The sequence below is a fragment of the Xiphias gladius genome, chromosome 7 (genome assembly GCF_016859285.1).
Source record: "Xiphias gladius isolate SHS-SW01 ecotype Sanya breed wild chromosome 7, ASM1685928v1, whole genome shotgun sequence".
Classification (NCBI taxonomy): Eukaryota; Metazoa; Chordata; class Actinopteri; order Istiophoriformes; family Xiphiidae; genus Xiphias; species Xiphias gladius.
The window spans coordinates 9,771,045-9,784,266 of NC_053406.1; the positions used below are offsets into that span (position 1 = coordinate 9,771,045).

The 13,222-nt window shown below is 40.7% G+C and overlaps 2 protein-coding genes across 4 annotated transcripts in view; one reads left to right on the forward strand and one right to left on the reverse strand.

Annotated features, from left to right (window-relative positions):
• The window catches only part of kcnab1a (potassium voltage-gated channel, shaker-related subfamily, beta member 1 a), a 105,713-nt gene extending 98,037 nt beyond the window's left edge, over positions 1–7,676 (forward strand). For all 3 annotated transcript variants that reach the window (XM_040130613.1, XM_040130615.1, XM_040130614.1), the window contains exons 10-14: positions 391–511; positions 890–984; positions 2,689–2,809; positions 3,284–3,372; positions 3,586–7,676. In XM_040130613.1, the coding sequence (XP_039986547.1) occupies positions 391–511; positions 890–984; positions 2,689–2,809; positions 3,284–3,372; positions 3,586–3,675 (516 nt within the window). In that variant the 3' untranslated portion in view covers positions 3,676–7,676. The remainder of the gene's footprint in view (positions 1–390; positions 512–889; positions 985–2,688; positions 2,810–3,283; positions 3,373–3,585) is intronic.
• A 150-nt stretch (positions 7,677–7,826) lies between these two features.
• On the reverse strand, positions 7,827–10,504 carry ssr3 (signal sequence receptor, gamma). The gene is made up of 5 exons (XM_040130616.1): positions 10,372–10,504; positions 9,863–9,989; positions 9,335–9,433; positions 8,709–8,840; positions 7,827–8,135 (listed from the first exon to the last, which is right to left on the reverse strand). Exons 1-5 carry the CDS (start codon positions 10,502–10,504, stop codon positions 8,069–8,071), a joined length of 558 nt encoding a protein of 185 aa, XP_039986550.1. The 3' UTR covers positions 7,827–8,068.
• Between the last annotated feature and the right edge of the window lie 2,718 nt (positions 10,505–13,222).

Here is a 13,222-nt window from a genome sequence, read left to right on the forward strand (position 1 = left end):
AATATTTAAATCCAGATAACAGAGTATATGAGCAAATTTAAATGCGATGCCTCGGAGAGTTGTGACATAAAATGTTGATTTGGGAACTTGCTGTGAACTGTGCTTATGAATTTGTGCCACACTCCCACAAGCCGATTACCCTCTCCCTCTGCCATTTCTTCCCTGAGTTTATCCCATCACTACCTATCTCTCCCAACCTTTTCTCTTGTCTACCATCGTCTTTCTGTCATTTTTATGTCTGTTTCTTTTTTTTTTTCACACAAAAAATTACTTGCATGTTACAGTTTTTGGTACATAGAACGAAAGTAAGAAACAGGGTATGATGCTAAAAAATGATGTGAGATCCAACATCACCACCTTTTTCTTTTTTAAACCCTCTTTCATCTCTAGGAGGCGTATTCAGTGGCAAGACAGTTCAATCTGATCCCTCCAGTCTGTGAGCAGGCAGAGTATCATCTCTTCCAGAGGGAGAAAGTAGAAGTGCAACTGCCTGAACTGTACCACAAGATAGGCAAGTATCTCGTGTGTGTGTGTGTGTGTGTGTGTGTGTGTGTGTGTGTGTGTGTGTGTGTGTGTGTGTGTTTGTGTGTGTGTGCGCGCGCGCACTGTTGCAGAATAGTCAATCACAGCAGTGCCTGATTATCAAATGTCAGTTTTCAGTCCAATCCTACAAAAAACGTTGGCAGAAATATCCTACGATCAGAACATTCTCACACTCAGATATCAGATAAATAATCCTCTGTTGCGAGTTTTAGTCATCCTTTTTCCATCTTCTCATACATTTTCACTTTTCCTGACACCGTTCTCGCACATTTTTTCACACCCCTTCCTTTGACGCATCTTCCTAAAACTTCTCCTGTTCGACTCCCTACGGTCTCCATGGTGACAGGAGTTGGGGCGATGACGTGGTCGCCGCTGGCTTGCGGCATCATCACAGGAAAATATGAAAACGGCATACCTGAGTCCTCCAGGGCCTCCATGAAGGTAGGCAAGCTCACTTTGTCATTATTCGGTGAACGTACAAAGCCTGAGGGTTACCTGCTCTGTTCCCAAAATAAAAATGTGAATTGGAGTGAAGGTAATGATCCATAACAGATTCTGCTCGTTAAATTCACCTCAATTAGTGCAGACATCATGCGACAAATGAGACCTGGGGCTGAGACATAAAGGATCCTGAAGCTCTACCTTGTTAGGCCATGTTCTTTATTTAAAATTTAAGTGTCACCAGACTTCACAGTCCTACATAAGCTAGTAGACTAGACAGCTTTCCGTAACCAAGCTGTTCCCAACCTGGGGTGAAGATATAACTAAGGGGTCAAAGGATCACTGCAAAGGTTTCCTTCCTACCGAGTCATTCTGTCTTTTAACTTTAGTCCAAATGAAATAGTCTGCCAGAAAATTGAGAAATCTTTTTTTTACTAGATTATTCTAAAAGCTTTATTTTTTTTTTCATTGTAGAGCAGCAACCTGCCTTCCTGCCTTTCTTGTTCATTTTTATTGGAAAGCTGTATAGCTGTAATTGCAGATTTTTTCGCTTGAGATTTTTAACAATGATGATCATTGCGATATGAAAGGAAAGCACAAAATTGTGTCAATTTTTTTCAATTTGTTTCCCTTTTTTCTTATTAGATACTTGACACTTTCAGTGGTCCAACGTCCAAAAAACACTGAATTAACAACGGAAAAGCTTATTGTGCAGAGAAGCATACAATAGTCAGCTGACATCACTAATGCAAGAAGTCCCATTTAAGAATGAACAGCACATTAGTTCTGGCAGTCAACAGCAGGACCAGTGGGCTTTAAGGGGGGCACTGGAGGAAGGTAAAACCCACAGCCTGGTCTGATGTGATGGACTCTTGAATCAGGTGGAAAATATCCAGCCAATAGCTACTCTGAGCCAGCGTAACTCAACTGTGACAAACACATGTCCTAGAGTCCCCTCTGAGGACTCTCAACACCTTTTTGATTGTATGCCATGAAATAGTCCCAACACAGCACTGGGCAGATGCTTAGTACAATTAGTAACCTTACACTGGCTACAATTTAGAGTCTAGTTGTGATTATTTTTGTTCATTTTACTACACTGTTCTTTACTGCATTGCGCAAAATTTTGAGCAACAGACAGAGATAGCAGCAAACTTAAAAAAAACACCTACTAGCACCTCTAAAGCTCAATAATTAACATGGTATATCTTGTTTGTTTAATCCAAACACATAAAAACAGAATTGTAAACACGACAAGCTGAGGTTTTATTTAATGGACTCAAATTGTCGAAAAGTTTAAAACCCAACTTTTCAAGTACCTACTATCCATCCCAAATCCATCCCAACCGGTACGCCTGGGTCCCTTATAGGTGTAGAAGAAACAGATCAATACAAGTTGTCTATACTTAAATAAATAATCAAATGAAGTCATGGCTGTAGCAAATTAGCTAATTCTCTGTTTGCGCGGTTGCTAATTTTACATTATGCAACATCCCTGGAGTGCTCACAGGTTATTAGTACTGACAGCCTCCACCTCTTGACTTCTCCTTGACTTTTCTCTCTTCAATTAAGCTCGATTCTCCTCCCGTTCTCGTTCCCTAATTATATACTTACATACTTACTTTGTCATATTATGTTTGTCTCAATTTTTTTTATTGTTTTTCTCTCTCTCACCTCTCTTTTTCATGTTGTCTCCCCCTCCAGTCGTATCAGTGGCTAAAGGAGAAAATAGTAAGTGAGGATGGAAGGAAGCAGCAGGCCAAGCTGAAAGAGCTGAACCACATCGCAGAAAAGTTGGGCTGCACTCTGCCTCAACTGGCCGTGGGTAAGACTTTTCTGCCCGCCTGCACCTTCTTATAACAAATACTCTGGAAGCAGCCTACTGTGGAAGCAGGGCTTCGAAACCCTAACTGCTCGTACGGCAACCTTTTTAATGCAAGACACGACCAAACTCACATCACCCTTTACACAAAGTCTTAATAACTGATAAAGTAACTGAACTGCCTGGAAGAAAGAAATACTTCCATTCAAACAAAAATTAGCGCTGCACTGTCAGTTAAAAAAGTGGCTGGTGGTCATGTAATGATACAATTTGTAGTAAGTGGACTCATAAATGAAAACCTTGGTTTTGTCCTTTAACACTGTTCTTTCTGATAAATTGTTATGTGCATCCATGAAGAGCAAATGGAGGACTCGAGTAAACGCTCAGTTTTGTTTGTGGTCTGTAATAAAACAATAATAAGCACTAGTGCGCCATCAAGTGGGCACTCTGTTAATGACCACCTGTGTTTTTCTTCAGCGTGGTGTCTAAGAAATGAAGGAGTGAGCTCAGTCCTTCTGGGAACATCCAACCCTGAACAGCTCACAGAGAACCTTGGGGCCATACAGGTAGGAACATGCAGAAACATATCACACACTGCTGTTTTTACCTGTGTTTCCTCATCCTCATCCTCCACCATTCTCCAGTTCTATAGCTTTATGGATCAAAAACCCACCCCTAGGCTATATTTGAATCTCTCTCTTTCCTTTTATCTTCCTGCATGTCTCACTTCGTTCCTTCCTTCCAGACATATTCAGTTTAGCGCTGTCTCTCTTAACCAGGTCCTTCCTAAGATGACTTCTCATGTGGTGTCTGAAATCGACCACATCCTGGGCAACAGACCGTACAGTAAGAAAGACTACCGCTCTTAGACCAGGACGGTAGACTACCAAGCGGTCAGCTGTACCTACCTACTTAACCATACTGCTACCATGGGCCCACCGTTCAATGTTAAAAGTCCATGGTTCTCTCCTGGGGACCTGCTCAGCTCCAGCTCCAGCCCTCTTCAGCTCGGAACAGACAGCTTTGCAAAGCCAAGCATTGCACATCTGTTTGAGACTTGTCCTGCTCAGAACAGCTCTACCGGGTTCATCTCAGGTGCAGTCCAGCTCAGCCAAGAAACACCTAACAAACTCAGCTTTTTGCAGCCTCAAACACAACTTAGTCCATTTGAGTAAACTGAAACTTTGTGCTGCCCAACCAAAGTGTTTCCCTGTTCAGCACCGGCCCATTCAGATATAACTATGCAGAGCTTAGTCTGGCCCACAATAGTTCCCATCCAGCGCCATGCTGACATCATTTAGAGCACTTCATCCCAGTTCGACCCCATCCAGGAGCCCGCTTTATAAATTTATTTAAGTAAGTACTCAAATACGATGGGAAGGTACGCAACTACAGCTCCTCATTTTTAGCGATATCCAACTTCACACTCACTTACATTTTGTAGATGAACAAAGAAAGGAACTGCAGTAAAAGTTAAAGTGCCTTGCTCAAGGGCATCTTGATAGTAGTTGTGCGAGTGAGTGAGACAGCTCCATTACTTATTCATTTTCCCACTCATTTCCTCCCAGCTCAGCCAATGACTCAGAACCCCGAGTCTCCAGCCTTCCTCTCTAATGTCCAGACTTCCACCCACAAGTAATTTAATTTGAGCACAAAATTTATATTGAGCACATACTTTATTTATGAGAATAACTGTACCATAGCTGAATTCGTCAATGCAAGCACCTTAGACTTATAAATTCGAGGTACCTCAGGAAACTCCACATGAAGAAGCTTCAGTTGCATGAACACCCCCCCCCCCAGTTAGTTAGTTAGTCAGTCAGTGCTTTGGTTAAATTGCTATGTAGTGCAGCAAAAGAAATTACCATCGTGGGGTAAAACGTCCTGGATGTTTTCCTGTGAAATGTGAGGTTTCTCAATGACAAGGTGACCTGCTCGTAATTCCTGAAAAAAGAGCTTTATGGATAAGATCTCAGCAAACCAGTTCCCTGTTAGCTTGAATTAGCTGCTTTCAACTAGCTACCAAATGTACCCAGTCCTGTATTCAGTGTAGTACAAAATAGTATTCAGTCAATATTATAGGCTGAAAATCCTGAACATATTAACCAACAGATGCATGTTTTCCCTGCTATAGTGTGCCTCTCCTTCCTTTTCTACAAAGCACATGATTAAAAAACAGAAAGGAGTTTGATCAAATATACTGCAAGCTTGTCTACTGCCCGTGAGCCCCTGTGAAGCAGAGGATTGTGGGACGTCAAGCATGAGTAGGAATGGGACACGGCAGGGGGAGAGAGCAAAGCATGTAACGCCTGGTCTTCTTGCGGAACCACTCATCTGCTTCACTAGGTCGTAGAAGAGGGAAACGACGCTTTGCAAAAAAAAAGCGGACTACGTCTCTCAGTTTGCGTTCATCATGGATCCGTCCTCTTTCTTGCCTGTGAACTGAACGTGCATCGCTATTTGCCTCAATGAACCTTGCAGTTATGGAATTCAGCATATAATAAATCTATGTAATAAAAGGACGACTGACCTCGTGGCCGTCATGGTTATAATTGCAAAAATTGCTTGTTAATGGCACAATGTGGCATATAGGCAATGTATTTGGGGTGTGGAAAAGATTACAGTATTTATTCTAGAGTAGTTAACAAATATAAAAATTTATTTTGACATTTTAAGATATTTTTGTTTGAAGATGTTACATGTACATAAAATGTTAAGGCATACCTTGTAACATAAGTAAAAGCATGAAGAACCCTCTCATGCATATGAGGACTTCACTGTACTGTATGGCTAATATATAAATAAGATGTAAATAGAGTTACTTTGTTGCTCCTCTGCAGTGTCCCTGCATCAGTTGCAGTTTTTTAATTCTACTGTCCATCCCATCTTTCTCCTCCAGCCTGACTTGACACTGTCAGAGAATTCATTTCTGTCTCCTGAAGGATATTTCATAGAGCTGTTTGTGAGGAGAAATGGTTCATTTGTTTTCATCTCTGCATAGTGAAGTCAAATTATGGAATCTGTTTTAATAATGGCATTATTTAAAGAATGGGCTTCTGTTATGAGAAATAAGTAATGAGCCTAAGCATCGTCTGCTGACTTGACCTTGAATCATTATCTCTGACCAGGTGGCTCAGCTCTCAGTTCCTGGTTGTCGCCTTCGTGCGTTGTTCTCGTTCTCTATCATGTGGAAAACAAGCCATCACAGAGATCAGCAGAAATGTTGGCCAGGTTTCACTTGAATCACTGTCTTGTCCTCGGTGCACAGTTGTTGACTTGTAGCACAAACACCCTCTGGTTTTAATCAAAGGAAATTTCAATAAATTCTATCTATGCTTTTGCCAAAAATGCTGTTACACATATTGGAACAAAACATCAATAAGCAGCAACTGGCTCATGGTTTATTTAAAGAAGACTGGCCTTGGATGATTAATAGGCTTCCTTATTAGTATTTGCTTTGGTTTGGTGGTAAATACAAATGAGGGTGACCTGACCAGCACTTAGTCATCATTGTAATGCAACGTCTAATCATATACAAAAGACAAGAAAAACGTCCAGAAATATATTTTTTGCCTTAAATTATTTACACCCATTTGACTCTATATACTGTTATCAAAAAATGGGCAATATGTGTTGTATATACTAAAATAGTAATTGGTTAACGGTAAGTGGATATTTGCTTTTTGGGTCAAATCAGTTGAAGTTCCTTTGCTGTATTTCTCATTGGCAAAATGTGTAATATCACATATACTGTAGTAGTGGTACTTTTTGGTTTTTTTCAGTTTGAGTCAGTGGCCATGTTGGACAGCGGCCTGTCGGTGTGTGTGGAGACTTCTCCACCTGACAGAGTGCCTTGACTTGAGTCCCGCTACAGGAAAAACCTTCAGGGATGTCTTTCGTTATGAGTTGTAACGGGGTGTTGGATGTTGTCCTACAAAGAAGGTCGTGAGAGTACGGCAATATTCCTACAGATCCTCATGTCAATAGATTGCCCAGTCTACGGCATATATTATCTAGTACTTCATATGGACAAAAACAAAGCAACAAGACTCTCATAGCACAATTTGCGTAGAGGTAACTTTTGGGAAATTGACTCAGAATTAAGTATACACTTCCTGAAAATGACATCCTTCTCTATCGAGTCCTAACCTACAGTTTTTTAAGGTGTATGACAATGGCTTTGTTCTATCTTGGCCTTTATTTAGGCTGTTTGCCCAAAATAATCTAACTAGAACAATATCTTCTCCTTCAAAGAGCCATTTGCTTCATGAAGCATCAGTTTGCGTTCAGAAAAGGACACTGAGTCTTTACCAGCTCCAAAGTCTCTGCAACAAACTCTGGATTGTTTTACAATCCTCCTATGGGTACCAACAAAATGTGATGATTTTTATTGCACTAATACAGTGATAATTTAGAGACACTGGACATAGACCTGTCAGTGTTGCCTAAGAGAACAGCGGATGTGGGCATTGGCTCTTTCGCTGTCTTCTAAATTTGTTATTAGCACCAGTTTCACAACCTTCAGGAACATGTCAAAGGCCAAAATGGAGCAGATGTTGAAGCAATTAACCTTGGCTGAACTGTAAGCTCGAATTTACTCAGATAACATTAAAAGTCCTACAATGTGTCGCATAAGCTTTAACCCAATATTTCCTGCCCCCATATAAATCCAACCTAACATCAATTCTGATCAAAATGTAAAGTTTGTAATCTGTTCTACAGCTCAGTGTTGTCTACAACATGTACATTTGTCGATGTAAAAGACTTGAGTGACATGGAGTTTGATTCTTTTTTTTTTTTTTTTGAAAAGTGACATGCAAACAATCAGTGTATTATCCTCTCATGAACAGTGGTTTCTCTGTAAATAGTCCATATGAAAGTGTGATTATAAATAAATGCATTGCCAATGGAAACCTCAGTCTCTCTACCAGTTTAGTTAAACGAAATAATTCAGTTATTAAACATAAAAAATCACTTAATATCTTATTCTGATAAGGGCGCTGAAGCAGACTGACACACACCAAGTATACCTGGTTGCTTTATTTGTTACAAAAAACAGAAGACAGACCTGGAGAAACACCCTCCAGACATTTGATCATGAATTTCATGAAGTTGAAATGTGACATTCCAGCCCCCTCTTAAACCCTATTCCTAACCTCAGTGAAAAACAATATTCTTTATACCCTTCTTAAGCCGATTTTGTCCCCTCCTACCCGGTCCCACCCCATTATTCCTCATCCCTCCCCTTCCCATCTTCTTCCTTTACTTGGACCCGGTCGACAGCAGAGCGATGAGTCCCGAGGAGGCACTGATGGACAGAATGTAGTTGCTGGAAAAAAGTGAGTTAAGGTAAAAACATGAATCGAGGCAGCACAGGATGACAGCATCAAGCTTGCTAAGATCAGAACTTGTGTGCAAACATGCAGCATTCGCCTTCCTGGACACAAACAGTTTGCTCTCTGTGCATCACCCGAGATCTGTTAGAACTACTGTGTGCATAGTGTTTCACAACGAAAACAGGTCGTAACTTTCAAAACCTGACTGCACTTGTTTAATTTTAAGACAGGCACCATATAAAGACGAGCATATGATGACGGTACAGTTTGTGTCATGTTTTCTGTCTAACCTGATCAATCCAACAATTCCTAACTTTGAGAACATGCATACAGCAAGATGCAGACCAAATCCATCAAAATTAAAAACACATCACATAACTCTTCTCCAGAACATGTTGCCTAATTCAACAAATGTTTTTGACTATCTTGCCTCCATCATTGTTGGATCTTGCTTGCTGAAGGAAGCATGGTGTGGTGTAGGAGAGTTGTGTGATGTGTTTTAATTCTGATAACCTTGTCAATCCCACATGTTATCGGTGCTGAGTGACATATGACTGAAAGGATACACGGTGGGGTTGAAATTCTTGAGCAAGAAGAAGGAGGCGATGATGACGAGGACCAAGAAGAGAGTGTTGTTGTAGAAGATGGAGAAGGTGGTGGCCTCGTAGTCAGCGACCTCATTCTTTTTCCACAGGATCCTGAACGCAAGGAAGAAAACAGCATGTCAATCTCTTTCATCAATGTGTACCATCATTATACAGAATATGTCTTGGGACACTGGTCCACAGAAAATTTTTTTTTTTTTTTGGTCCCATCGCTTTTGAGGCAATTCACCGGACAGACGTGTCGTTTGGTGGGCACTTTGCAGCGGTGATCCCAGTGGGAGTTGAATAGCTAACCCAGGCTGTGTTTGTGTTTTGCTGTACCAGATGATCATTACAGAACACCAACATAACCACCAGCCTTCATGGGTTGTATGGGCTTTAACCACTGCACAGCTGAGTGATTGCAATCCGAGGACAGACATCAGCACCACATTTAAGTTTTATGCACATATACTGTATGGCTGACACACTAGTCAAAATCCTTGAACCAGTTACTTTGTCACAGCTAACTCTGAAACAACAAGTACAAACCTCCACACAAGAAAAATGTGTTCAGGTATGACTTTATGAAATGATGCGTGTGTCACCTCTCATCTTTCTCCTTGCGGGACATCTTGCGGTTGTCTGCCTCAGAGAGTTTCCTGGTTACCTCCTTGGAAACAGCATCCTCACGTTTCTGGGCAACTCTGAAGGACCAACAGAAAACAGCAAGAGAATGTGAAAGGTTTCTCTCATACTTACAAGCAAAGCTGTAATTTGTCAACTGACACTGACTAATAAGAGAAAAGAAGTGCATGGCGATTTTTGCAAAAAAGAAGCCATCCCTCTGTTGTGGTTAGAAGTTACTTTGGTCACCCAACAGAGGTTCAAATGTACTGTAAGTAGTATTTCATAATGATGTGTCTGATAAAACAGAATGAATACCACAAACCTATAACTAACCATCAAAATTTTTAGTGAATGCAATAAATGCAGTATTCCGTGTTTCTTGAGATTCTATATCTGTGTCAACACAGCATAAGTGCAATTCTGATCCAACTATTATTCTGGAAAGAGAAACAATCAGCTGTAATACGTGCAGAGGAGATACATGCAGAGTGTCTTTTCCAACTTACTTGTGTTTGAGAACAAATTTGACGTTCTTGTAGGCAAAGGCCACCAGGTAGGTACTGACCAGAGTCATGACAGCATACAAAACTGCAGACTGGACAAGATCCATGTGCCAAATCCTCCAAAACAGCCCTAGAAATATAGAGTCAGTCACAGTTGTACTATACAATACTTTAACATGAAGTCAAGTCAGAGACTATGCAGATCTAAACATAATGAACTGAGGATTGAGAGTTCATTTGTTTTCTGTTTTGCTTTTCAATAGATGGTTTATAACAAAGACTAGTACCTAATTTGTCCTAAGTACCGCCTAAGCCTTTAGCATATCCAAGCTTTCTTGTTAACAATATCATTTTATTATGCTCTCTGGTGTCTCTGGAATACCATGTAATGATAAAAATTTATGTTAGCTACTCTGACAATCTTATATATCGGTCAGTTTCCCCTGTTTTCCCTCATCCAATGAATCAGTGTTAGCTAAGCTAGTTAGCCGCAGCCAGTCTCCGGTACTCACAGATGGGGATGGCAGAAACGATGAGCGCGTTTCCGTAAAACAGAGCGGTGGACTTGGCTGAAAGGTTTCTGCTGAAGTCCTGCAGGAGAAGGTCTTCCTCGGACTGCTGCTTGTTGCTGCCTTTGGGAGCCATGTCTGCGGACTGTCCGGCCTGTCTGCTACTCAGCTCTGGACACAAGGAGACTGACACGTCGGTGTACGAGGAGAAGAGGGACGCGTCAGCATAAACCAGGAAATACACCGGCTCTCTTCTTCTTCGTTTACACGATAAAGCAGGCGTTTTGGGTTATTGCTGCCCTCCACAGGAAGACAGAGAAACTGCAGCTCTAACACTGCTGCACAATCTCTCTTCACTGAAGGGGCCAGTTCACACCAAAATACCCACCATATTTCCTCACTTTCCTCTTGGTTTCATTTGTCCATTTGTAATTTTACCTCTGTACATCACCACAATGGATTTGAAACGAAGTCATCAAGATGTGATTTCAATTTAAAAAAAATATTGTATTACTAAGAGGCTCAAAGTAATTGGAAATTCCAACATGATTATAAATATAAGGATTATTTTTAATACTTGGGTGAAAAGTGTGGATGAAGTCTGGAACCCATGGACATCCCCTAATGCTGCGTTTCCTCCCTAGAGATGCTTTGCCAGGCCTTTACTGCAGCCGCCTTCATATGCTGCTTGTTTGTGAGTCTTTCTGCCCTCAGTTTTGTCTTCAGTAAGTGAAAACCATGCTCAGTTGGGTTAAGGTCAGGCGACTGTCTTGGCCATTGAAGAATATTCCATTTCTTTGCCTTGAGAAGTTCTTGGGTTGCTTTTATAGTCTGTTTTGGGTCATTAACCATCTTTACTGTGAAGCATCGTCCTGTCAGTTTTGCAGCATTTGGCTGAATCTGAGCAGATAGTGAAGCCCTATATGCTTCAGAATCCATCCTGGTACTTCCATCAGTAGTCACATCATCAATAAACACAAGTGACCCAGTTCCGCTGGCAGCCATACATGCTCATGACATAACAGTGCCTCCACCATCATTTGTTCATGATGTGGTTTGCTTTGGATCTTCCTTTCCTTCTCCATACTCTTCTGTTCCCATCATCCCGTTACAAGTTCATTTTAGTTTCATGTGTCCAAAGAATCTTGTTTCAGACCTAGGCAGGCTTTTTTAGATGTTTTCTAGTAAAGTCTAATCTGGTCTTTCTGTTCTTGAGTGTTACCAGTGGCTTGCACCTTGTGGTAAACCCTCGGTATTTACATTCCTGAAGGCGTCTCTTGATTGTAGACTTTGACAATGATGGTCTACCTCCTCCAGAGTGTTCTTGGTAAGATGTTGTGAAGGGGCTTTTTCTTCACCAAGGAAAGAATTCTGTGATCATCCTCCGTGGTCCTCCAGGCCTTTTGGTGTTGCTGAGCTCACCAGTTCATTCCTTCTGTTTAAGAATATACTGAATTATTGATTTGGCCGCTCCTAACGTTTCTGCCGTCTGTCTGAAAGGTTTGTTTTCTTTTCCTCAGCCTAATTATGGCCTCTTTCATTTGCATCAACAGCTCTTTGGACCGCATATTCAGAGTTCCCATGAACAGCTACCAAATGCAAATTCAACATTTGGAATCAACTCCAGACCTTTTATCTGTTTAATTTGTCGTAAAATAACAAACGAACAGGCACAGAACACAAAAGAACACAAAATGAGTAAAAAAAGACGCTAAACGACCACAGAGACAAAACACTAAACAAAAACACTAAAAAGAGATACAAAACAAATACAAAGACACAAATAGACATAAAACAAGTATGACACAAAATGACTACAAATAGACACAAATGAGTAGACGTCGACACAAAATGACCGCAAAGTGATGCAAAATGACTACAAAGAGACACAAAATAGTAACTAAAATGTAACAAAATCTCTCTTTGTCCCAGAAAGTTTATATGTCAGTTACAGAATTCAGTTTTTGTTTTACTTTATTTATTTCTTTAAGTTTGGGAAACTCTCAGTGCTTTCAATCAACTTGGGTTGAAGAAAGAAATAACTGGAACAAACAATCCCTTTGAAAACAGCTGATAGCATGTTTTACAGGCAAAGAAAAGCAGATCAAGTATAGAAGAAATCAAAGGGAAACAAAAATACTTTCTAACTGTTCCAAACTATTTTTACTTCAGACTATGAAGCTGCTTATTACAATTTGCAGATATCAATTTCAAATGAAGACATGAAACACCAAATGGGCTGTTCCTCTTTTCTGTAGAACCCTTACTTCTTCATGAGTCATGCTCACTGCCCCGCCACGTCCCACCCCATTACAGTCTCATCAGCTTGTGTATTTGAACACGCCGTGCCCCAGTCTTAATTCATACTATTACTGGTTGCATGAGTGCCAGCCTGCCATCCACTTCTTTTTAATTTCTCATCTCCTCCTCCCTCCTTGGAAACGTCATATCTAAAAATGTTTTCTCTTTTCAGCACTCTTAATGACACTTAATGAAACAGAAGTCTGAAAACCGGATACTGTCATATGAAAAATCTTATTTGCCTGACGATCTGAAGAATAAGCGCTAAATGCTCTACTAGAGCGCCTGAGTGCAGAGTTCAACTACTTGCAGGATTCACATTTTAACCACTAGAGGTCATTATCTACATGTCAGTACATGTCAGTTTAGGTACTCAGCTGAGGCAACTTTCCTCAGGGACTGTCAATGAGTGCAAGAGTAGATCTGCAGGTCTTAACATCAGCAGGATTACAAGCAATCAAGGAGAGTAAGATCATGGCTTCATAGTGCCTATAGTCCCTGTAGTGCAAGAGAAAAAAGTATTTATTTGGTGTTTTAGGATTTTTAAAGAGCA

Coding starts and splice junctions, on each gene's coding strand:
- ssr3 (XM_040130616.1), bottom strand. CDS start 10,504: ATGGCTCCCAAAGGCAGCAACAAGCAGCAGTCCGAGGAAGACCTTCTC. Junction 9,434..9,862: donor AAATTTGTTCTCAAACACAA/GTAAGTTGGAAA, acceptor TTGGTCCTTCAG/AGTTGCCCAGAAACGTGAGG. Junction 8,841..9,334: donor CGCAAGGAGAAAGATGAGAG/GTGACACACGCA, acceptor CCTTGCGTTCAG/GATCCTGTGGAAAAAGAATG.